Source organism: Chrysochloris asiatica, unplaced genomic scaffold, assembly GCF_000296735.1.
Source record: "Chrysochloris asiatica unplaced genomic scaffold, ChrAsi1.0 scaffold00092, whole genome shotgun sequence".
In the NCBI taxonomy this organism is placed as follows: Eukaryota; Metazoa; Chordata; class Mammalia; order Afrosoricida; family Chrysochloridae; genus Chrysochloris; species Chrysochloris asiatica.
This window is the reverse complement of record NW_006408610.1, coordinates 7,049,684-7,074,923: the sequence shown is the minus strand read 5'-3', so window position 1 is coordinate 7,074,923 and position 25,240 is coordinate 7,049,684. Positions and strand designations below refer to the sequence as shown.

The 25,240-nt window shown below is 45.0% G+C and overlaps 1 protein-coding gene across 1 annotated transcript in view; it reads left to right on the top strand.

Annotated features, from left to right (window-relative positions):
* THSD4 (thrombospondin, type I, domain containing 4) overlaps nucleotides 1-25,240 on the top strand; it is a 284,521-nt gene that overhangs the window by 230,824 nt on the left and 28,457 nt on the right. Inside the window, exons 5-9 of the mRNA XM_006866532.1 lie at nucleotides 431-706; nucleotides 14,601-14,730; nucleotides 15,995-16,199; nucleotides 19,373-19,546; nucleotides 24,557-24,730. Coding sequence (XP_006866594.1) covers nucleotides 431-706; nucleotides 14,601-14,730; nucleotides 15,995-16,199; nucleotides 19,373-19,546; nucleotides 24,557-24,730 — 959 coding nt within the window. The remainder of the gene's footprint in view (nucleotides 1-430; nucleotides 707-14,600; nucleotides 14,731-15,994; nucleotides 16,200-19,372; nucleotides 19,547-24,556; nucleotides 24,731-25,240) is intronic.

Here is a 25,240-nt window from a genome sequence, read left to right as displayed (position 1 = left end):
TATTTGCAAGTCATCTACAATGTATGAGAGTTTGTTCCCTTGGGCCTTCAAGAAGGGATTTAGAAATGTCTGGGTTTTCAAACATTCTAGTCTTTATTGTTTGTTTTTATATGTAGCTCTTTATGAGTGATGTTGTACATTCCTTTGATGACTTTTACCTGTTTGTGTTTGTTTACACATGAGCTGCCTCTCTTTTGTCTACTCTTTCTATTGAGACTATCAATCACCTTTTTTCTTAATGATTTTAATCACGTTTTGAATATTAAGGAAGTCAATGTCTGCTTATTTTAAGTATGCGTTTTTATTTGCTGCAAATTAGAAATGGTCTCTCCCTGCTACAGAATTTTCCATTTTGAAACAGTTTCCCCTTTACAGCTCAGTATCCACGCTGATCTTGATTACCTGTGTCCCTGTCGTTGCCTCCACCTAGGGCAACCCTTCAATGGCCAGCTGGCACCAGAAGGTAGGAGCCAGGACGAGGGGGAAGAGGACGAGAGAAGCGAGGAGAAGGAAAGTGTGCACAGTGAGACACCTGAAATATTCACCTCGGAATCAGTCCAGACCTTCCCAGTCAGGCAGCCAGATAGGTTTCTTTCCCATCGACCAGACAATTCAGTGCCACCAGCACCACAGCCCCCCCGGAGAAGCCGGGATCACAACTGGAAGCAGCTTGGGACCACAGAATGCTCAACAACCTGCGGGAAAGGTGAGCTGGTGTGTGGCACAGGAGGGCCCTGCAGGTCCCCTAAACATGCGGGTTCCCCAGGGGCATGGAAGACCCTCATCTCCATGAGCTTGACATGAGAGGACTCGACAGAGTGACTCAGGTCCCAGATATACAAGGGGACTTCAGAAAGTTTGTGGGCAGATGGAATTGGAAGATAATGGCATTTTCTCACAAACGTGACGCCCCCTCATAGTTTGTTGTTGTTGTTTCGGTTATTAGTTATGTGTAAGAAACTTTTTTATTGTGGATCTACTGAAGGTTCACAGAGATCATCAGTTTTACATTCAACCAATTCAGACACTTTGTTTCAGCTCAATGATGGCTACCGCTCCATGTAACAACACTTCCTGTCAGTGTTAGGTTTTATTGCGGTAAAATACATGTAGCAAGACAGTTGCCAATGGAACGCTTCTTACATGTACAATTCCTGTAATACCGGATATATGCACCATGTTGTACAGCCATCAACACTAACCATTTCCAAATTATTCTACCGGTTAGTAGCCAAAACCCAGTGCTCCAATGACTCCTTTCCCCTCCTCCTTTCCACTCTCAGTTGTTGTTGTTAAGTGCTGTCAAGTCGATTCCAACCCATAGCGACCCTGTATAGGGATTCCAAGGAGCAGCTGGTGAGCTTGAACCGCCAACCTTGCAGTTCAAACGGATTTGCAGTCTGACACATTAGCCCACAGCGCCACACCAGGACTCCATTCCACTCTCAGTAGCCACTAATAAGTGTTGGTCTCTGTACAGTTGCCTATTTCAGTGGATTCATACAATATTTGTGCTTTTGTGTCTAGCTTGGATAGATCTGTCCTTTGGTTGTTGGTCCAGCATGCCATAGCATGTACTGGGACATCATTTCTCTTTATGATTGGATGATATTCTGTGGTATGTATGTACCATATTTTGTTTATCCATTCATCTATTGATGGATATTTAAGTTGTTTCATCCTTTGGGTTGCTGTAACAGTACTGTACTGAACATTGGCATGCATGTATGTTCTTTAATAATAACAGAATCCACTCACACATTTCCAGATCTAAAATTCTAGGTACAAGTCAAAGTTGTAGAAGATTTACATAAATGTGTAAATTTAGGTTGAAACTCATCCTCAAATGTCAGAATTTGAGGAACACCATGTTTGGGGAGCTTGGAGTGTTCGTTAATTAGTTAGTTAATTTATTATTCATCTACACAACTTCCTTTCATACTCCCCCAGTAAAATCTTAATCCTGCATTCACCCCACTATTTTATCCCACCAGGGATGAACCTTTAGTCCAACAAAGTCGGGCTTATTGAATCATGCTAACAAGGGACAACACACACCAGAGGAACAACACTGTCTCTCCAAACAAAGTTATCATAGCATTTGGCAGAAGGGTAGAATTTAAGTGAAATTTAAATAAAGTTCTATTTTGATGGACTCAAGAAGCTCTGGTAGCATAGTGCTAATCTCAGGTTCAGCAGTTTGAAGCTACCAGTGGTTCCACGGGAGGACTATGAGGCTTTCTGCTCCCGTAAAGATTTACAGCCTCAGAAACCCTATGTAGGGTCACTATGAGTCTAAACCGACTCCGTGGCACATAACTACCACTACTGCCAAAGTAAAGCAGGGATAAGTGTCAGGGATTCTGTCGGTTCTGTACTACACAGTGGGCCCAGAGTCCTGTTTCCTTGAACACTCCAAAGGTAAGACAGATCCAGACTGTGGTGTCTAGAAACCCCTAAGCTGACCTTTCACACCTGCCTTAGTAATGGATGTTGCATCTCTGTTTCAAAGTAACTAGATCTTCAGCGCTCTCTTCTCCTTGTATCATTTCAAACACAAAATTACAGATGTGTAAGATTTTAGAGAACATGGTTTCTCAGTTGAGAAAGCTGTAGTCACTCCCGGAAGGGGGTCACTATGATGCTTTCAGCCTACAGTGTGCTCTGGGGGAGAAAAATTGTTCCTGTGAGCTTCATAGCTCCTTTATTTGGGTCTGTTACCCGAGTCTGAGAACTGGCTGAAGAGACTGTTAAGCTCTCCATCTGAGTTTTTTCTTACTTCCTTCTCACAAGCCACCCTGTCCATTTCACCAGGCTACTGAACACCGCTAGCCAGCAGGACACAACTTTGTACATTGATGCTACTGAGTTCTTCCTCATCCAACCTCGAGATGCCCGCATCCTCAATGCCCTCCTCTCCCATCTCCCTCCTCCCCACCTTCACAGTTCTCAAGACCACTCCTCACACACACTCACTCTCAGCAAAAGACTCTCCTATTCATGAGGAAATGGAGGTGGTCACTTCAACACACTACTGACACAGACATTCACATTAATATCAAGTCCCTTCCTCTCTCCATTCTTGAGGAGATGCAGTGTTTCCACCTACAGGTCCTGGCCAACCTTTGCTCTTGACCCGCTCTGCCCTTCCACCCTCCCCTCCACACCACCACCACAGAACTACCCAGGCACCTCTGCCGTTGATTGTTTCCTCCTGGTGTGGCGCTGTAGGATGAGCTTTCAACTGCAATGTCAGATTAAACCACAAGATTGGCAGTTCAAACTCACCAGCTGCTCCTCAGAAACCCTATACAGGGTCACTATGGGTCGGAACCGACTCAACACCACTTCACAACAACAACATGCCTTTTCCTGCTCTGTCTCCACCAGCAACTCCTGCTCAGCCCTGAAGCATGTTCAAGTCACTGCCTTCCTAAGGTGTCTTGATCCTACACCCCTATTTCTCTTGACTATTCCCTGCTCTCTGTCCCCATTTTCATATTGTTGTTGTTGTTAAGTAGGTTAATTTTCATAATTTTTATTGTTGTGACGTGCCGTCAAGTCAATTCCGACCCATAGTGACCCTGTATAGGGTTTCCAAGGAGCAGCTGGTGAGCTTGAACCACCGACCTTGCAGTTCAAACGGCTTTGCAGTCTGGCACATTAGTCCACAGGGCCCACACCAGGACTCCAATTTTCATATTAACCTACTGCAATTTGGTTTGTGTTCGCTCCATGCCTCTATAGCTGTTCCAGTCACACCCTCGGGCTTTACCTTATTAGACCCTTTGGTGACAAGGGTGACTCCTGCCCAGATACTGCTTCCAGAAACCCCAAAATTAGGAGTACTAATTCTGTAAGAGCAGACTCTCGACTCTCAGACCTTTCAGATTCCTGGATGGGTCAAGCAGTTTGCGATAAACTACTAACCAAACCAAACCCACTGTCATGTCAATTCTGACTCAGCGACCCAGTACAGGGTTTCCAAGACTGTAGATCTTTATGGGAGCAGACTGCCTCATCTTTCTCCTAAGAAGTGGCTGGTGAGTTTGAACCTCTGACCTTGTGGTTAGCAGCCCAACCATCAAGGAACTCTTATGAAGTTCAGTTCTATTCTATAACACCCGAGGTCAGTGGGAGTCAGAATAGACTCAGTGGTGGGGGTTTGGGGTTTGGGGTTTTGTTATTTGTTTGTTTCCTCTGCCAAGACCTCACGACTTAGCATTCCATGGGATTTTTGTCCTTAGATCATTAATTTGATCTCTCTGCATTTTCCCTTGGAGAAGTCTGATCCCTTCTCATTATTTGAGCTATCATCTCTTGGCTGTGAACTCCAAATCACATATTCACCACTGCCTTGGCCTGTGTAGCTGAGGGTTTAAAGACTTCAAAGTCAGTGTGTTCCAAAGTGAACCGAGCATACTCTCCTCTTCGGCCCAACAAATCTTGCTCAACTTCTTGGATCCCTTCTCAGCGTTCCCACTGGGCCACATCCTCAGTCAGCTTTGGTGGTGGTGGTGGTGATTGGTTGGTTATGTGCCGTGAAGTCGGTCCCAACTCATAGCGACCCTGCACAGGGTTTCCAAGGCTGTCCATCTTTACAGGAATAGAAAGCCTCATCTTTCGCCCACGGAGCAGCTGGTAGTTTCGAACCACTGACCTTGAGATTAGCCCCCGAGCCTGCCTCTACCTCTCTTTTCCTTCTTCAGGCAGCAGGATTCCAGTCTTGCAGGCATCCGTCTGAGATGTAGGTCTGTCCAGTCACTGCCCCTCACAGCCAGGCTACAGTCAGAGCTTCAAAGGACCCCTGCATGTCTCTGTCCTGTCTCTGACCCCACATCCCTCCAACTCCATTGCATTTTACCCTCTAGGGTCACTTACTTGCTTATAGTCACATATGCTCTGTGCCTCCTCACCCCACCCCCAGACTTTTCCTCATGCTGATTAGGTTGCTTCTGTCCTCCCAGCTCCTCCAGCAGACTCTCCAGAGAACTTCTTTGGTCTCCCAGATTGGACCAAGTGCCACCTACAAAAGGTACAAGGAAAGCCAGAGTCTCTGCTTCCTAAGGTCCCCTGGCCTCTAGATGCAGAAGTCTTCACGGATCCGCTGCATCTTGGTTTTCACCCTGTGGGCTGCTTCTTTCTAACACGATTCAAAAGTTGTTCAGCACAATGTTCACATTCCTAAATCACTTTGGAGTTTTCACATCCTGGTCCTCCAGAGAAAGTCCACACCAGCCTGTGAGGCAACAGGACAAAGCTCTGCACCCCTCTTTACAGATGAGGATGCCAGTGCTCAGAACAGCTGGAAGCCCAGTCTCCTCTGCTCCTCTCTTTCCTCTCCATGCTAGGCACTTCTTCCTATTTAATGAGCATCTATGATGATGTGCCTACAAAGTCCTCGTGGCACAATGGTTAAGCACTCAGCTGCCAGGTCAGTAGTTCAAACCCACCTGTGGCTCCGCAAGAGAAAGATGTGGCAGCCTGCTTCTGTAAAGTTCCACAGCCTTGGAAGCCCTATGAGGCAACTCTACTCTGTCCTATTCAGCCCCTGAGTCAGAATCAACTCGACAACAGTGGGTTTATGATGTGTCCAGAGTTGCCTGGTGGCGCAAATGGCCCACACGCTCAACTGCTAATAGAAAGGTCAATTCTACTCAGTTGTTCTTCAGAGTCATCGAATCAATTCCGACTCATAATGCCCCTGTGCACAAGGGAACGACACACTGCCTGGTCTAGCACCACCAGCCTCACAATTGTTGTATAGGAACCCTTTGTTGCTGCCACTATATCAATCCATCTCATTGAGGGTCTTCCTCTTTTATGCTGACCCTCCTCCACTTTACCAAGCATGTTATCCATCTCCAGAAACTGGTTCCTCCTAATGACTTGTCCAAAGTACATGAGACAAGGTCTCCCCATCCTTGATTCTAAGGAACATTCTGGCTGCACTTCTTCTAAGACAGATTTGTTTGTTCTTCTGGTGGTCCACGGTACTTTCAGTATTCTTTCCCAACACCATAACTCAGATGCTCCAGTTCTTCTCCAGGCTTCCTTATTCCTGGGCCAGCTTTCACATCCATATGAGACGTTGGAAGATGGCTTGGGTCAGGCGCACCTTAGTTCTCAAACCAACATCTTTGCAAATGGTTAACAGACTCAACCACTAATCTAAAGGTCAAGTCCACCATGGAGAAAGGACCTGGAGATCACCTTAAAAATCAGCCACTGCAAGCCCTGTAGAGCATAGTTCCAGACTGACATGGGGTCAACCGTGAGTAGCAATCAATGGCAGCTGGCTTGATTCGGTTTCGGTTTGATGCATCCACACTGTTCATTACGGCTTGTGTTCTCCAAAACAGACACCAAGGGGGAAGTCTGGGGATAGGATGGGCATTGGGAATCAGCATTTGGGAAAGGAAGATGGAGGAAGCTGGGTTGGGCAGAGGGAAAAGCTATAGACTTCCACACTAGCCCAACAAGACTTATGCTGCCCAGGGGAGAGCTATATAGCAAATAGTGACCAGCAAAGTGTCCTACAACAGGCCAAAATGGTCAGTCAGCTCCCTATTGTCCCTGCCTTGCACAGTCACCAGGTTTGTGCTGACCCCAGAAGGGCACGACCTCCGATGAGGTGGTTCCCTGCAGCTGAGAAGGCCCTGCAGGGGCTGATAGCTAGTGACCACCTGCACTGGGCAGAACGTTCTCCCTTAATGGAGGTCTGCGTGCCCCATCTCCATGAGCACCCAGGGACTATATAACTACAGTGTCCTTCAGTATGGTGATGACCTGTAGGGTAAACACTGAACTGATAACCACAAGGTCAGCAGTTCAAACTCATCAGTCACTCCTTAGAAACTCTATAAGAGTCGCTATAAATTGGCTCCAACTCTGTGGCACTTAATAACGGCAAACCTCCTTTGGGTAGTAAAGTCCTATTTGTGCCTCTGTTCTTCCAGGGAGGGTACCAGAAACACAAAGACTGCATCTTCAGGGGAGTTTCTCATGAGTATTGGTTTTGGGATTGTTTTATTTATTTTTTGACACTTGTAACTGAGGGTATTTCATTTGAGCTTCCAGACTAAGACAGACTAGGAAGAAGGAGAGACAGACTACTTCCAAACATATAGTCACTGAAAACTTCATGGACAGTAATGGAACACTGTCAGATAGCCCCAGGATATTGACTATTGAAACATGATGAAGAGCACCCGAGTATTGTCAGAGATCATGCTGGAAGATGAATCCCTGAGGTTGGAAGGGGACAATGATAGCAGCCATGGGCTCAAGCGTAGCAGTGATTGTGAGGTTGGCGCAGGACAGGGCAATGTGTCATTCTGTTGTGCATAAGGTCACTGTGTGTCAGCACTGACTCGAAGGCACCTAACAACAACAACAACAATTTGGAATCTCTGAATGCCATAATTGGTGGTGGTGGTGGTGGTGTACCTTGGAGTCGATTCTGACTCATGGTGACCCTGTGTAGGGTTTCCAAGGCTATAATTCTTTATGGAAACAGAAAGCTTCATCTTCCTCTCACAGAACAGCTGATGGTTTCAAACTGCTGACCTTGAGGTTAGCAGCCTCCCTTATAACACTACTCTGCCACTTGGTTTAAAATAAAATTAAAAAAAACTTTCAAAACTTTATATTGTATTTTCCATAAGAGCTTTGGCTTAGAAGCTACTGAGAACAGAGCCGAGTTCTTGGGTTCTTCTGAGGGGCTGCAGTTCTTTCTGCCGTAATGTCTACAGGTTCCAGATGGTTTGATAACTGGAGTGTTGATTTATGGAAGTTTTATTGCGTGTGTTTAATATGTATGCAAAGAATGTGGACTGGAGACTCATTGGACCAACCTCTCTTATATAAGCTTTGTGAGGGAAATTAAATGTCTATAGAATGTGCCTTGACAGAGGCAGAAAGCTCAGGATAATTACATGTTGAGGCCAAAGTCGTTTTAGTGAGAAACTCAGCCATGATGTTACAGAGTAAGCAAGTGTAAAGCATAATTTATAAAGAAACCCAAGATCAAAAGGTTTTATTACCAGAATGTTCCACTGTTTAGGTAGTGGTGTGATGCCTATTAGAGGAACCAGGTACTCTCAGCCAATTTCTGTCACGTAATGTTACATCGAGTTTGTTGTGTGAAGATTCTTTTCTATTCCACATCTTTAGTGGTAGACCCCAGTCTTTCCAGCAGGATGAGAGATACCCTGTCAGAGACGCAAGGTGTTGCAGTGTGGGTGTCAAGGGACAAGAAAAAAAGTGTGTGCCATCTGTCAACTCATCCTTCCTGGGGAACACACAGTCCTGTGTTCACTGCACAAAACAAAAAACAAAGTTGCCGTCAGGTCAATGCGAACTCGTGATAACTTCATGTGTGTCAGAGGAGAGCCGGGATGGGTAAGGTTTTCAATGCCTGTGACCTTTCAGAAGTAGATCACCTTCAGTATCTAGAGTGATGTCGTCTCTCCTCCAAGTCGCCTCTCGGTGAACTCTGACCTACAACTTGTTAGGTTAGTAACTGACTGCCTCACTGTTTGTGTCCTTGTCCCTCGCACATCTGCCTCGTGCTCATCCAGGATGTCCCACAAGAGGTCTCTGTTTTGTTCCAGCCATAAATGGACAGACCCCATAGCCCCACTTGCACACCATTCTGTGTGGGTCACACCAAGGTTTAAAAAAAAAAACAGTCTACCATCTTCTTTCTTTGGTATCTGGCCACCATCTTGTTCAGGTACTCCCACCACTGTGAAGACGTTTCCTGCTTCTCTGCAAAGCAGACATGAGCGCCTTGGGACCTCCAGCAATCTGAAACACATTTCTGTCACAGTCGTGCTTGACTCTGTGGTCTCCAGATAGTGTACACTTTGCAGTTTCTCCTATTGGCCACCCACCAGGCAAACAGGAGACTCTCCTCCGATGTTTCCTAAATGTGGAATATGTGAGCTACCAGAAAAGATGAAATGGTATTTTTACATTTCCAATACATCTTGGCTATAAACCAAACCAAATCCACTGCCATCAAATGAATTCAACTCATAGTGATCCTCAGATAGGATTTCAGAGACTATAAATCTTTGCAGAAGCAAACAGCCTCATCTTTCTCCCATGGATTTGAACTACTAACCTTACAGTTAGCAACCCAATCCTAACCCACAGCACCATCCAGGCTCCTGGTTTTATCTACTATTATCATTACCCGCCTCCCATAAGTAACATAAACAAAGTATGAAATAGTGGGATCTTTTTCTCATGTTTAATATTCTAATATTAACCATGTTTCCATGTTTAATATTCTAAGATACCATTTCTCATTTCTCATTAGTTGTGGGTGTGTGTTCTTACTAGATTTTGAATTATAGGATTTAGCATCCACAGTCTCCACTTAACATATTTGTTCCATTACACACATGTGCACATTACTCTTGGCATCTGCCACTCAGAATACTCTGATAAATTACTCTGATAAATAACTTTCATACTCAGGTCATTGTTGTTGTTGTGAAGTGCTGTCGAACTGGTTCCAACCCATAGCTACTGTGTATAGGGTTTCCAAGGAGTAGCTGGTGAGCTTGAACGGCCAACCTTGCAGTTCAAGCAGCTTTGCAGCCTGGCGCATTAACCCACCGCGCCACACCAGGACTCCACTCAGGCCATAGTGATACCGAAAGAAAATAAATACAGGCATCTATTGTCCCCTGGAGTCCTGGTGTGGCGCTGTGGGTTAATGCGCCAGGCTGCAAAGCTGCTTGAACTGCAAGGTCGGCCGTTCAAACTCACCAGCTGCTCCTTGGAAACCCTATACAGGGTCGCTATCAACTTGACGGCACTCAACAACATTGTCCCCTAAACCTTCTTCTCTGGTAGTCTTTACCCCTTTTCTCTTCATGTGACATAAACCAGAGTTACAAACGGCAGCAGCCCCGGACTCCTTCAGGCTGTAAGGTAACAGCTGTCCAGGGCTAGTGAGATGCTGTGGGTTCACACATCTCTTGACAGACTGTGGACTTACAGGAGCAACAAATGAGCCATGACCAAAGAACCAGCCAGCGCTGCCCAACTGTTTGTGCACAATCCAAGTCCATCCTCCTGTGATCTCATCCTTTGTCCCAGCACAAACCCTCTCCCAGTGGAGCTAACCAGACCACACCTTTTTATGCCTCGGTGAAAATGTCTCTTTGGGAAAATGCTTTCATCCTATCTTCACCACTGCTCCTGTTACCAGGCATCCAAGAGTGACTGGTGCTCAGCCCGAACTCTTCCTACCTGATCAAACGTTCTGCTTGGCTTGGTTGATTGCTGAAGCTCCAAGACTAGAATTATCCATCTTTATCCTTGTTCCCTGTTTGTCTCTCCTCCACAACATCTCACCGACCTCTACACTTTTCCTTGAATTCGCCAACTTCCCTCATCTCATTGTGCCAACTCCCTGCCATACATCACAAATCCCTCCTCCAACAGCACAGATGTCTTTCTGTTTCACTCAACATGACCAACACACAGCCCAACCAAACTGACTTCAGTTTTCTGGTACTTGAAGTCCAGCCAGGACCTGCTCTCATCACCCCACTGGGGCTTGCTCCCAATTAGTGGAATCACTGAACTGCATGTTTGGACTCTAAAGAGGTGACCAGGTACCTTTTTAAATGACATGCTCCCTTTCTGCAGAAATTAAAGCTGACCACGAAGGAACCTGCAGTCACCGAGCAGGCTGATAATGATAGTCCTAGTGTGTTAGGTAAGGTTTTGTGTCAGCATGACTGAACCAGGATTCTCAGTGGTTTGACCATTGAGATGTAGCTAAACCCCATGAAGTGATTTGATGTGATAAACTAGTAAAAGGATTAACGTGAGGTTGTTGTTGTTGTGAAGCACTATTGAATCGGTTCCCACCCATAGCAACCCTATATGGGGTTTCCAAAGAGCAACTGCTGAGTTTGAACTGCCAACCTTGCAGTTCAAACTGACCTCGTGGTCAAGTGCTTATCCTACAGCACCACACACTATCCTTAATCGCTCCTAAAAGTGGGATATACACCCTTAATCCCATTACCACCCTAATCTGATTTATGGGAGATTCCCAAGGATATGGCATGCAAGACCCTTTTTCTTGCAAGAGATAAATGGAGGGAAACTTGAGCAGAGAGAGGAGGGCCTATGACTACCAAGATAGAAGAGCCAGGAATGGAGTGCCCCCTTTGAACCTGGGGTCCCTGACCTGTGAAGCTCCTACATCTAGAAGGAGGTTGATGTCAAAGTGTTTAGAAATCTCCAAGGAATGCTGGAACTACAGAAGCTGAAAGGAGACAAGGGTTTTTCTCCAGAGCTGTCAATGAGAAAGTCTTCCCCCAGAACTGGCACTCTGAATTTGGACTTATGGCCTCCTAAACTATGAGAGAATAGATTTCTGGTTGTTAAAGCCATCCACTTGTATTTGTGTTACAGCAGCATTAGATGAGGGAGACAGTCACTATCAAAGACAGAGCCTCTGAGTTCATTTCCTGGGCAGGTGCAGTATAAAGCCAAGGCAAAGGTGGGGAAAGCAGTGGCTAAAACCACACCAAACAGGATGATTTCTCCAAGGCAAGAGCATTCTTATGGTGATCTACTAGCCTTTCAGCTAAAAATACTGAACCCCCCCTTATTTGAGTGATAAATGTCACAGGTTGGAGAGAATAACCTGCTATGTGCTCAGAACATGGGGTAGATCAGCACAGTCAGCCCCCAGAGAATACATCATATCCAGGAGCAAAACACAGTCTGAGCAGGTAAGTGTAGATGGTGACTGTTACTGGTTGATATGGCAACTGAACAGACCCTTTGAAATCAGCATGTCCTCGAAAGTCTTGGATGATTGGTAACAAACTTAATGGGTACTCAGGTAAGAAGGAGCATGGGGTTCTGGAGTAGACTGTTGAGACATAGTTACCGTGCTTTCTAGTCCCCACATTGTCTGGGGAGAAAGACTAAATAATAGGATCTGTGCTTAACCCCTTAACAGCTGGATCCCAAACCCTTACACTACCAGCCATGGAATGAGGCGAATTCATCTGCATAACTCAACACAATGCTCTGTGAATATTGTGTGGCTTAATGTTTGTTGGATTTAATTTAGAATCTCTTAATGGAAGCAGATATGTAGCTGGGGAAAATTTAATTCCATAACAGTTTGGCTTCCCATTAGTTTTGTAGTCAGTACTGCTTTTGACTCAGCTAATAATTATGCTTAATTGGGATGTTATTTTAAATAATGGCTGCAAGTTATAGCTGCATTGTAAATTTTTACTGCAAAAGTAATTTAGACAAATGATTGTTCCAGCTTCAAAACTGTCTTACAAGCTGTCAAGCATCTTACAAAAACTACCCTGTGGCTCGGTGTGTTGCATAACATGGGTTTAAAGAAGCGCTGAGGAACTTTTCATGGCTGATGAAATATGTCAATATTTATGTTAAAAGTCACCTCTCACATTACAATTAAAATAGTAGCAACTTGGAGGCTCAGAAGAGAGAAATGCCTGGCCAGATAAATGCCTTAACAGATAAGGCAGAGATGTCAAATTAATGATAGTATTGTGCATTCCTGAAGTTGTACTGGTTGTTGTTGTTGTTACGTGCTGTAGCATCGGTTCCAACCCATAAGTAACTGTATAGGATTTCCGAGGAGCAGCTGGTGAGCTTGAACTGCCAACCTTGTGGTTCAAACCGACCCTGCAGTCCAGCACATTAGCCCATAGCACCACACCAGGAGTCCTAACTTTGGGGAAGAGATTGGGTTTCGTCGTGTGTGAAGAAACATCTTACTCCTCAGGTGATTGGAATGTTCATTCAGTAGTTTGCATTTCTCACTTAATAAGCATCCTTTGTTAATATGGCACTGTAGGATAAGCACTGAACTGTGAACTCCAGGATCAGTGGTTCAAACCCACCAAGTGCTCCTTGGAAATCCCATACAGGTTTGCTGTGAGCCTGAACTGGCTCAACAGCATTTAACATCAAGTTGTTAACATACAAGTGCTGCCACCAGGTGGCAGCATAGGCAAGTTGGCATTGAGTCTTCATTTTTATTTTTTAAATGAGAACTAGAGATTCTTAATACAGGATTTTTATCCAAAATAGACTTCTCCTTATTAAGTCAATGAGAATAGGTTATATTTTTTAAAACTTCAAGCAGTTACTATGACTATTTTAGCAAAGTAACAAAACAAAAATTAAGTCTCTGATAAATATTCACTCAACGAGCTTTTATTTAGTGCTGTGGCTCTGTAGGATAAGCACAGGAATGTGAACCACGAGGTCAGCAGTTCGAGTCCACCAGATGCTCTTTGGGAGAAAGATGAGACTTTCTACTCCCACAAGGATTTACAGCCTCTAACAGAGTCACTATGAGTCAGAACTGACTCGAGGGCTCATAACAACTACTAGTTGTACTGCTACTAGTAGTAGTACTGTAAAAAGATTCTGGTAGCATATTGGCTTCTGAGTTAGGCTGAAAATCAAGATCAGCAGTTCAAATCTACCAGATGCTCCATAGGAGAAAGATGAGGTTTTCTGCTCCCTTAAAGACTTACAGACTTGAAAGTGTTACACAGGGTCACTATGAGTCAGAACCAACTTAACGGCACACAACCAACACCATTACTGTGGAGTTTTCCTAGTGTGGCACTGTAGGATAAGCACTGGACTGCTAACCACCAGGTTGGCAGTTCAAACCCACCAGCTGCTCCTTGGAAACCTTATATAGTTCTTCACTACCCTAATGGGTCACTGTGAATTGGAATCGGCTCGATGTCAGTGGGTTTTTACTGCCAAAGACTGAATGACAGGCTCATAGTCTCAAAAGAAGTCCACAGTCTTATGAGAAGCCGACATTTAAGCAAATAAGTAAAATACCTTAAGCAAATAATTAAAATACCTTTGGATCAATTCATTAGATCCAGATGTATTTGGAATGTATAAAACACTTTAAAGGAGAGGTGGGGGATTAGCTGTTCTACTTTTTCTTGAATCTTCTGACATCTCTGCTTCAGTCTAACTGAATGTCCATGTGCCTTACACGTGCCTGGAACTCTCAAGCCAGTCTGCTGGGCACGTGTGTCCACTTCAGTGGCCTAGACAATCTCCTCCACACAAAGCACAACACACACACTTCACCAAACCACGTCTTTCCCCAGGACACAGCTGCACCCATCTAGGATCCTTTCTCTTTGCCGCCCCAGAGCACCTCCCAGCTCTGACTGTTGATGTACATTTCACTGTTATTCCCCTATTACACTGAAACTGACATGAGGAGCATTTGTATCTGCCTTTGACCGTGTTCAGACCATGCCCTCCCATAGTAGATTATAAACTCTCTGAGGGCAGGAACTATGTCTCACCCCCAGCAAAACCACAGAGATACATAGCAGTTGTGAGCACACGCATGAAGAAGAGAGGGAGTGTGTCGAGGGCGGTGCTCCTCACTGTCTGTGGCCCAGCTTCTCCAGCATTTGGTTAGGCAAGGACACCAATCCTGGAAGTCCCCATTCTGTGCACCTCTGTCCAGCGAGCCCACTCGGGTGTGTGGGACTGCCCTGCGGATGTTCTCCTTCTCATTGCAGGATCTCAGTACCCCATTTTTCGCTGTGTGAACAGAAACACTCACAAAGAGGTCCCTGAGAACTACTGCGACTCCAGCATGAAGCCCACCCCTGAGGAGGAGCCTTGCAATATCTTCCCGTGCCCAGCCTTGTAAGACTCTCTGTTTAAGTTGTCTACCTTCCAGTCTTTTCTGAATGCTTGTGAATAAGATCTCAGATTTCATTGTTTCTTGTTGTTTTGGGGGTTTTTTGTTCAGTTTTTCTTTTCTTTTTTTTTTTTTAAGAGACCTGATTTTTTTTTTTAGCAGTTTAGATTTGTAGAAAACTTGTACATAAAATACAGAAGGTTTCTTACTTCTCCTGTGATTAACATTTTGCATTCTTGTGGTTCATTTGTTGGTTGATGAACCAACGTTGGCACACTATAATGAACTAAAGTCCATAGTCTTCCAGAAGGTTCACTCTTTGTGTTGGCCAGTCCTATGGGTTTTGACAAATGCATAATGTCATGTGTCCACCATTACAGTATTACACAGAATAGTTTCACTCTCAAAAACTGCCCTGTGCTCCACCTACTCGTCCCTCCCCACTTCTGAATCTAATCTTTAAATCAGTCTAAATCTGCTGGGAAATATGACGACTTTGTCCGTTCATAAACTGCAGGTTGTTGGACAAATGTGCCTGGTGGACCCTCCCAGGTGGACACAGGAACTAGTAGCCTTTAGCAGATCAATCCACTCCCAGGAAGCCCACCTTTTGGGAAATTGGAGTGGTTCTGTTTTAGGCTGGTAGAAAAAAAAAAAAAAAAGAGGAAAGCAAAGAATTATAACCTGGTGGGATCAATCTCGTAGATGAGCTGTGTACATAGAATAATAGAATCACAAATCCATCTGCCCAAAGAAGTCAGGAGAAGTTTTGCAGGGGAGGTTTCGGGTGGGTTATTGAATGATAACTAGGAGACTTTGGGAAGAAAATGTGTGTGTATGTGTGTGGAAGGGGTGGGGGTGGGGGGGCATCCAAAGGATAATTTTCAAATCGTAAAAGCACCAAGGCTCATCCAGAGAGGTGGGATAGCCTGTGCTAGTGTCTGAGGTAACTAATGTAAATAGTTGGTGAAAAGCTGGTTAATGTTCATCATGGCAATAAAACTCATCTTTGGGGTTTGTTTGTTTTACTGAATGCACATCACTTGCACTGTCTCAGCTTTCTATAACTTTACCATCTGGGCAGGACCTCATCAACAGTAAATAAGAAATGGAACAAAGTCACATCTTATTGAAGAACCAGAGTACTGTTAGGTGACTTTTAAGCAAAGCACGAGTCAGATGATTCTGTTGTCAATTGGCTGGGTCGCACATTCTCTTCCTGTAGATGGAAGATAATCTCTCGCTTTTGCTCTCTCGTTCTTGAACTAGCTGGGACATCGGGGAATGGTCCGAGTGCAGCAAAACCTGTGGCCTGGGCATGCAGCATCGTCAGGCCCTGTGTCGCCAGGTGTACGCCAACCACAGCCTGACTGTGCAGCCTTACCGCTGCCAGCACCTGGAGAAGCCCGAGACCACCAGCACCTGCCAGCTCAAGATCTGCAGCGAGTGGCAGATCCGCACCGACTGGACCTCGGTACGCCAGGGCCAAGTCCCGCCACCAAGCTCCCATGGTCCCCCACCAAGCCTCAAGAGGGGCTAAGTTCTCCAGGAGGAAACCCTTCCCAGGGGGCTCAGGCAACATGTTTTGCAAACTGGGGGATATATCCACAGCTTGGCAGTTCCAACTTGGTGTGTTCCTATCCTGGTATATTTCATCTATATAGCCTTTGCCCTTGGCAAGTTTTCCAACTGCTGCTACTCAAAAGTGTGGTCCACAAACCAGTAACCTCAGCTGGAGAGCTTGTTAGATGTGCAGCATCTCAATCTGAGTGCTGGATAATTGTGTCATGTGTGTGCGTGACAGTTTGAGAGACTTGCTCTAAAATACAGCTTTACACTTGTGATGGTTCCCCATTGCCCACCTCAACAGCAGAAGGTTGTCTGAGAGGAACTCCATAGTCTGTCTCCAATATCCTTTCCTGCGTTTATTCCCCTGTGTTACCCACATCCTCAGTCTGCACCCTGCATGCTTTCCTGCCCTTGATGATGCTGTTCCTTCTCCCTGTCCCCACATTTCCTTCTGGTGAGCTCCTACACAGCCTCCAAGGCCCATCTCAGGAGCTCTCGCCCCTGTGAAGTCCCTGCAAGGTGAGTCCCTCCCACACCTGACCAGCCACCTCCTTCCCTGATTGAGATGGTCCTTATTTGCCAGGAACCCTCTCTAGATGAAACTGTTGGAGAGAAAATGTCAATGTGTCTTTGTTTTTTAATCCCTATCACCCCCTGGCATGTGAAAGTCAAGAATATACTGAGTCTTGGAGAACAAACAAGATGGCTCATTGGGTAGATGTGCAGTGAGGAGCTCCGTCAGCAACAACGCAGAATACCGGACCAAGCAGGCTCAGGGGATGATGCCAGAACTCTGAACCACATATAAAGGAATATTTAGAAGGTTGGAAGGCTTACAGCTAGGAGAATTTGTAGCAGAAGCCCGAAATCCATTGCTTTCTAATTCAAGATGCTCAACTGCTCCCAGAGCCGCCATCTTGGGAGAGACCAAGCAGAGGAAGGATCAGAGCAGCCACAGACACCTGACAGAACCACAGAGATAAAGGTGTGGACATTCTTTTTTTTTTTTTTTGTATCTGTTCATTGGTCTCTTGCTGTCTGTGCACCTCCATTCTGGTGACTAGAGGAGGTGCCTGAGCAAGTGGACACCCCACCCCCTACGTATGCGCACAGATCTCCTCGAAATTTAAAGGAACAGTTTCAACTTAAAACTAAACAGCAGCACAAAATGGCCACAGCCAGCCCTGAACTGTTTATCACTAAGAAAAAGGCCTGAACAGGGGTTATGGAGCAGGACAGGCAGAATAAAAAGGAAATAGGCCAAAAATTAAATCCTGAGTTACATCATAATGACCAACAGTGGCATCTTGAAATTTCTCAAGAAGAAGAGTGAAAAAGGAAGCCCATCTCCTGATCACATCTAACTGGAGGCAATCAGAAAACATAAAAAATACCAAAATACATACCCATCAAAGTATGAAAGCCATAGCTAACTCCTGAAATATGCCCAAAAAACAGAAACAGATGACCATATTAGCACATGTCCAGAAACAAGATAAAGTGACTGAGGCAAATGAGCTGGAAGTGACCTACACTGCATACTGGAAGATGGGCAAGCTTTGGAAATGCCTGAGAAGGAATTCAGAAAAATGATTATAAAATGTCTCAAAACACTGTACAATAGAGTTGAGAAAATAAGGAAGAAGTCAGGAAAGCGCTACAGGAACAATCAAATAGATACAGCATTGGAAACAATTCAAAACCTACCAAAATTGGTCCAAACAATTAATAATAGAATTTCAGAAATGGACAATACACTGAAAGGGCAAAAGAGTAGAATTGAAGAGTTAGAAGCCAGAACTAGTGAGCTAGAAGATAAATCTCTCAACACTACTAAGATAGAAGATAAAGCACAAAAAAGGATTTAAAAAATCTGAAGAAGGCCTAAGATTCATGTTGGACAACATGAAGAGGAATAATTCAAGAATTATCAACATCTGGAACAGAAAGAATCACACAAGTCCACAGAGGAGATAGTTGAAGAGCTTCTGGAAGAAAATTTCCCTAACATCCTGAAAAGCAAAAAAATAAGCATTCAAGAAGCTCAATGAACCCCAGGAAGGATAAACCCTAAAAGAAAATCACCAAGACATATCACAATCAAGCTCTCCAAAATCAAAGATAAGGACAGAATCCTGAAAGCAGCTAGGGAAAAGAGAAGTGTACCATACAAAGCAAGCAAATCAGATTAAGCTCGGCTCTCTCAGCAAAAACCATGCAAGCAAGAAGGCAACGGGGAGACATACATAAAACCCTGAAAGAAAAAACTGCCAACCAAGAATATGCTGAGTCTTTGTTCTTTATGAATTTTGGTAATTGTGGAATATGTGACCAGCAGAATTTCTGTGGCAAACATTAAAAATTCCCAATGAAATAACAGTCATTTTTTCCACATCCCAATTTATGCAAACATAGCTAAATTCTCTGACTTCTAAATTTTATACCAATGTATTAGAAAGGGTCTCCAAGTGAAGACCATCAAATACCAACTGAGAGAGGGTGAAGAGACCTGAGACCCCATCCAATCTGATGCTTTTCAACTACTGTCCCAACATACGGGGGAACACAGGGTCATGAGTGTATCGTTTCCCTGTTTAGAAATTAAATCACAGTCAAGGGTCTAATTACAATGGTGCCACCCTTATTCTTTTCTTTCTGAGATGCTGCCTTGATTTTCTGTGTGGTAACCAAGGAGGCAGTTACCACACAGAAGTTGACATCACCCATGGCCGACTTCAAGGGGGTGCCATGGGAGCTGTATGTGTAAGAACCTCACATGTCTGATACGTGGCAATGGGGAGAAGGTTGACAACTGCTGGTAGAGCCAACTCCTTTTCCAGGTTTGTTCTCCCAGTTTGCAGATGACAAAACTGAGGCCCAGAGGAGCAGTGTAAGCAAGCCATTTAAGAAGTTCTTAGTAAAGAGTTGTGAGGTTTTCTAGGGTTCTTATCTTTCCCCAAGTCCATGCAGTACAGGGGACCCAGCAACACAGGGGGCAAAGGATGAGACCACCATAACTGGTGAGCCATCTTCCTTGGAGATCCAACATTCCACTGACACATGCTTTCTCTGTTCCAGTGCTCAGTGCCCTGTGGAGTTGGACAGAGGACCCGAGATGTGAAGTGCGTGAGCAACCTCGGGGACGTGGTGGACGACGAGGAATGCAATATGAAGCTCCGGCCCAGTGACATTGAGAATTGTGACATGGGGCCCTGTGCAAAGAGCTGGTTCCTCACCGACTGGAGTGAGAGGGTGAGCTGACAGCAGGCGGAGCTGGAGACCAAGGCCCCACTGAGCTGATGTCACCAGGGGCCATTCACACTAGACAAATCACTAGAGCATGGCTTCTGAGTCTGGAGTAAACATCCCAGAAATGAATTATCATAGACCTCGAGTCCTTATATAAGGACCTAACAAGGCGCTCTGGTAGCGTAGTGGTTATGAATTGGGCTGCTAACCCCAAGGTCAGCAGTTTGAAACTACCAGCTGTTCTGTGGGGGAAAGATGAGGCTTTCTGTTCCCATAGAGATTTACAGCCTGGGAAACCCTGTACAGGGTGGCTATGAGTCCGAAGAACTGATGCCTTTGAGTTATGGTGTTGGAGAAGAATATTAACTCTATATAGGATGTACTTGAAGATTTAGCAGTAGGTGTGGAAACATTAAATCCAGTCACTTTAGTACTCCACATGAATGCTAAACAATGAAATACTAAATAAATGAAGGCCTCTCACTTTTCATACTTCCCTGCTGCTTACAGCAAAGAGCCTTTCACAGACTCTTGCTCCCTCCCCAGGAGCGAGGCCTCCCTCTAGGATTACAGTGTCAGAGTAACTCAAAGGTGATTCTTGTTGGTTCATAGGTGCCCTCTAGTCTGTTCTTACTCACAGCTACCTTATGAACTGGAAGGTTGGTGGTTCAAGCTCACCAGCTGCTCCTTGGAAACACAGGGTCGCTATGGGTCAGAATCGACTTGACAGCACTTAACAACAACAATAACAACCTTATGCACAAAAAAACACAACACTCACTGCCATCCTTCCTATGTTTGAGTTAAGTGTTGTAGCCACTGTGTTGTCCAGCTCGTTGGGGGTCTTCCTCTTTTTCGTTGGCCCTCGACTTTACCATATATGATATCAGCTAAACTATGTGGGGATCATGTCTGACTTCCTCAGACTTCACAAAGACGAAGGAGAATCAAACTCAACTTCAGCCCAAGGCTGATTCCTATGAAGCAGAGGTCAGACATGCCTCCACCCTACAACCTTCGTTCCCCTATTCTGACACCAACCATCCCTCCCACAGCACTCTCTGCCTCACATCTGGGTTTGATAACCCACTGCGATGGCCACACAGAACGCATAACAATTCGCATGATTATGGGGTTTATTATGAAAGTGAACAGGGTACAAATCAGTATCAAAAACCATCTCAGATTGCAGCAGTTTTCCATTAGGAACGCCTCTTGTCTGCCGTACTGCAGGCACGCCTCACCCTTGTCCTCAGTTTCTCAGCCATGAGGCCCCAGGCTCTGCTCTGCTCACGCAAGTGTTACCAACTTCTCTTAGCCAGTCTGTGAATGCCCAAAGGGCACATTCTGCAAGCCAGAACATAATATGTGTCCAGACTAACCCTGGATCTTTTCTCCAGAATGAAAACAAAAGCTTCAAAAGTGTTTCACCTTTGGCTAGGTGTTGGAGAAATGATGGCGGTGAATGGTAGAAAGATGTGGCCCAGCCCTTATGGTACTAACTTCCTAAAGAGAAGAGGCACCTGCTCAGTGAGGCTGGTCACCAAGTGCTTTCGTTCCATTGATTCTTACAGCAGCTGGATGAGGCTGTTGTTGAGTGTCATTGGGTCGATTCCGAGTCAGGGATGGATGGGAACTGGTCCCTAGGGTTTCCTGGGCTGTCGTCTTATGGGCGCAGATAGCCAGGTCTTTCTTCTGTGGAGCAGCTGGTTGGGTACAAACTTCTAGCCTTCTGGTTAGCAGTCAAGTGCTTAATCTTTGTGCCACCAGGGTTCCTACCTGGATGAGGAGTTGGACTTTAATGCCATGTGATAGGTAAAGAAATGTGTGCTTGTTTGGAAAGAGTTTAAAATAAAATCAGTTCCCATCCCAGAAAACCTCTCCATAGTGTGGTGCTGGTGGTAGTGGTTGGTAAATGCCATCGAGTCAGTTCCAACCCACAGCGACACTGTATAGGATTTCTGAGGAGCAGCTGGTGGGTTTGAACAGATGACTTTGTGGTTCACAGTCCATTGTAGATCCTATAGCACCACACCTGGAGTCCCTCCATAGTGGTTGTGGTTGTGTGCCATGGAGTCGGTTCCGACTCATAGCAAACCTGTATAGGGTTTCCAAGGCTGGAAATCTTTATGAGAGCAGAAAGCCTCATCTTTCTCCCATGGAATGGTTGGTAGTTTCAAACTACTGACCTTGAGATTAGCAGCCTGAGTCTTAACCACAATGGTACCAGGCTCCTCGCCGTAGTTGAAGGAGAGAGCAAATCATATGATTATTGAATCATCAATCATCAATCAATCAATCATCAATCATCAATCATGAGGCATCACAGGAAACCCACTACAAACAACGTAAAGGCAGAAAGAAATAGTATCGTTTATATAGCCAAGTAGCTGTAACCTGCTTCATACATGTTCTCAAGGTACATGAAAGCTAACCCAGTGCCACTGAGTGGTTTCTATAAGTCTGAGCAGGCCCTGTCCCTGCGAAGTCAGACTAGCAGCTTCAGCAGTGTTGTGGAAATGTTGCACTGCTTATGAGGAGCTGTGATTTCACAAGACTAGAAAGCAAGAAGCAAAAATGAAAATGGAAATTTTAATATGGAAATGTGGTTGTGAGCAGTTTTCCCCTTTTGTCTATTTTGGTTTTGAATTATATTATTTTTATTTTTCAAATTGACAATGTGGATTAGAAACCAAACATGAACTTCATTTTTAAGAGAAGGCACAGCAGACACCCCTAGATTGGAAGGTGCTGATGGGGGAAGGGGCCTGAGTATCACAAATGATTTGCCCTCAACAACTAACGTAAAGATTGGTGGTTGGAACTCACCCAGAATGGCCTAGTGATGTGCTTCTGTATGACTGCATTCAAGCAAACCCTCTGGAGCAGTTCCACGCCATCATACGGGGTCACCGTGAGCTCTGGTTATGAGTGGTTATGAGTTGGGCTGCTAACCTGAAGGCCAACAGTTCGAAACTACCAGCCGTTCTGTGGGAGAAAGATGAGGCTTTCTGCTCCTGTAAAGATTTACAACCTTGGAAACCCTATGCAGGGTCACTATGAGTGAGAACCAAATCCATGGTACACCACCACCACCAGGACCACCACCACCATGAGTCAGAACCAACTGGATGGCAATGGTGTGGTTTGGTTTGTTTTTGAGAGAAGGGAAGTGAGTGATGGAGAGTTCAGGTCTACATTCACATATCCAACTTATATTCATGGATTTGTCCTTGGACAAGGCACTAACTTGGGTGCTGAAAAGGATTCAAAGATGATTCAATAGGCCCCACCCTCACCAAACTGAGTTCTATAAAGAAAAGAGAGAAAAATTAGAATGGACTCAAAAGCTATAACACAAAGAGAAAGCAGAGTCAAAAATACCATGAGAATTCTGAGGCTTGGAAGAGCATGTTGAATTGTGCTAATCAGAGACATTTTCACAGAGGAAATGGCATTGAACTTAGCCTTACCGGGTTTCAGTGTGTCCAGGTGATGGGTAACAACATGGGCAAAGGTACTAGGAACACTTAGAGAGACCCTAATGTGGTGGTCACTCTGTCCAGCATGGGAGGGGGAAGGAAACTTTTCATGCCGTCTGGAGAAGTTTGTTAGGATTGAATATTATTAGAGATGGAAGGACATCAGAATGCGTTAGAACAGTCAGAGAGGCTGAACAAGAAGCTGCAGCCATACTTCATGAGAGATAGAGTAAATGGGAACCGTGTGCTTGTAACGAACAAGACAGATCAGAGAAACACAGTGAAATGGGAATCTCGGAGACCTGGTGGTTGACAAGGTGTTGGAAGGCAAAAGAAGACCAGTTTAGGGTCTAGGTAGAAGTCTGAATATAGATAGGAAAGTCGGGAGAAGGCAAGGGTATAGTGGTGAAGGAGGTAGTGTTCCATTTCTTTACCTGATAGATGTGAGGTACCTGTGGTACACCTGGACAGTATCCAGAAAAGGTCTGAAAATAGAGGATGAGAAGCAAAATAAGACGGCTTTCTAAAGTACTTAAAGACAGAAGGAAAACGCCTTCTTCTGAACCTTATGGTATGACTCGGGATTATTCTCAGCATTGCCTAGGTGAGGTCAGAGTGTGATTGTACAAGAGAAACATTATGAGTGGGGAATCGGTCTATGCACCTCTCTGAGTCTAACCTTCTCCATTTTAAAGTAGAAATGTAGGACTTGACCCTTTAATGCCCTTATAGATCTCTGGTAGCGTAGTGGTTACGAATCAGGCTGCGAACCACAAGGTTCTAAGGCCAAGGTCTCCCTCTATAGCTCCATATTCCACAGGTTGTAGCTCTAAGGTAAAGTCTTTGGAGATTGGAAGCATCTGCCCTGGTATCACACAGCAATGCTGATGTAACAGAATTCAGTCCTCTCCTTTCCCAGACCAGCCCAGATCTGCTACTAGAAGGAAGACGTGGGCCTCACTTTTCATGCACTCATTCTTCTTGGGCCCATTCTATTTTTGAAAATGAAAGCCAGGACAGAGAGTCTAACAGATATATGTGTGTTTATATTAACACTGGGACAGAATATTAGGAATGAAGACTGTCCTAGGGAAATCCAGGAAAGGGCTTGCCATTCTGATATCTCATAACCGTGTTACTCTTACCAATTACCATACAGCCAATTATGACCCCTATATGGCGACTCCCTATGTACCAAAGCACAACTGTGTTCCATCTGGTTTTTGATGGCAGATTTTTTTCAGAAGTAGATAGTGAGGTCTTTCTTCCAAATTTCCTCTGGGTGGACTCAAGCCATCAACATCAGTTCACAGCCAAGCACATTAAGTGTTTGTACCTTCCAGGGGCTCCCCCTAATGGAGTGGAGTGAGAAATACCAGGGAATGCATAAGAAGTTGACAAAAAGCCTGGGGCGGGGGGGGGGAAGAGTTGGTAGGAAAACAAGGTATTGAGTCACTCTTTACACCATCTGGAAGTGACTTTGGAACCTGCTGGGAGGTGCTCCAGTTAACATACCCCTCCTGTTTTGCAGTGCTCAGCGGAGTGCGGGGCTGGTGTCCGAACACGCTCAGTCGCGTGCATGACCAACCACATTGGCAGCCTGCCTCTGGAGGGCTGTGGGAACAACCGCCCAGCGGAGGCCACCCCTTGTGACAACGGGCCCTGCACTGGCAAGGTAGAGTGGTTCACTGGAAGCTGGAGTCAGGTGAGTGGTCAGAACTGGGAGTGCCTGTCTGTCTGTCTCTGTCAAGAAGCAGCATAGCAAAGGGCTCAGGAACCCAGACTTGGTGTCATAGACCAGGTCTGAACCCCAGCTCTACAACTGGCTACCATGACCCTAGACAAGCGACTTATCCTCTTGGATAAGCCAACAGCATTTACTGAGCACCCAGTCATTACTCATTGAGGTACCTGCCATACATCAATGAACAAAACAAATACCCCAGCCTGTGAGGAGCTTACGGCCTGGGCTGGTTTCCTTGTCTATAAAGTGCTGGCAATGACAGTACCTTATGAGGTTACTTGAAGGTGAAATGAAATAATGTGCATAAAGAATTTAGCAGTGTGCCTGGCATATAATAAACATTCTGCTGCTGCTGCTGTTGTTAATAAAGTCAGTTTTATTGGTATTTGACAGTGTCAGAAACCGAAATAGAGAAAGTTAATCTTATTCATTATATGAGCAGGTACTACTGAATGCTTTAGTAATTGATGC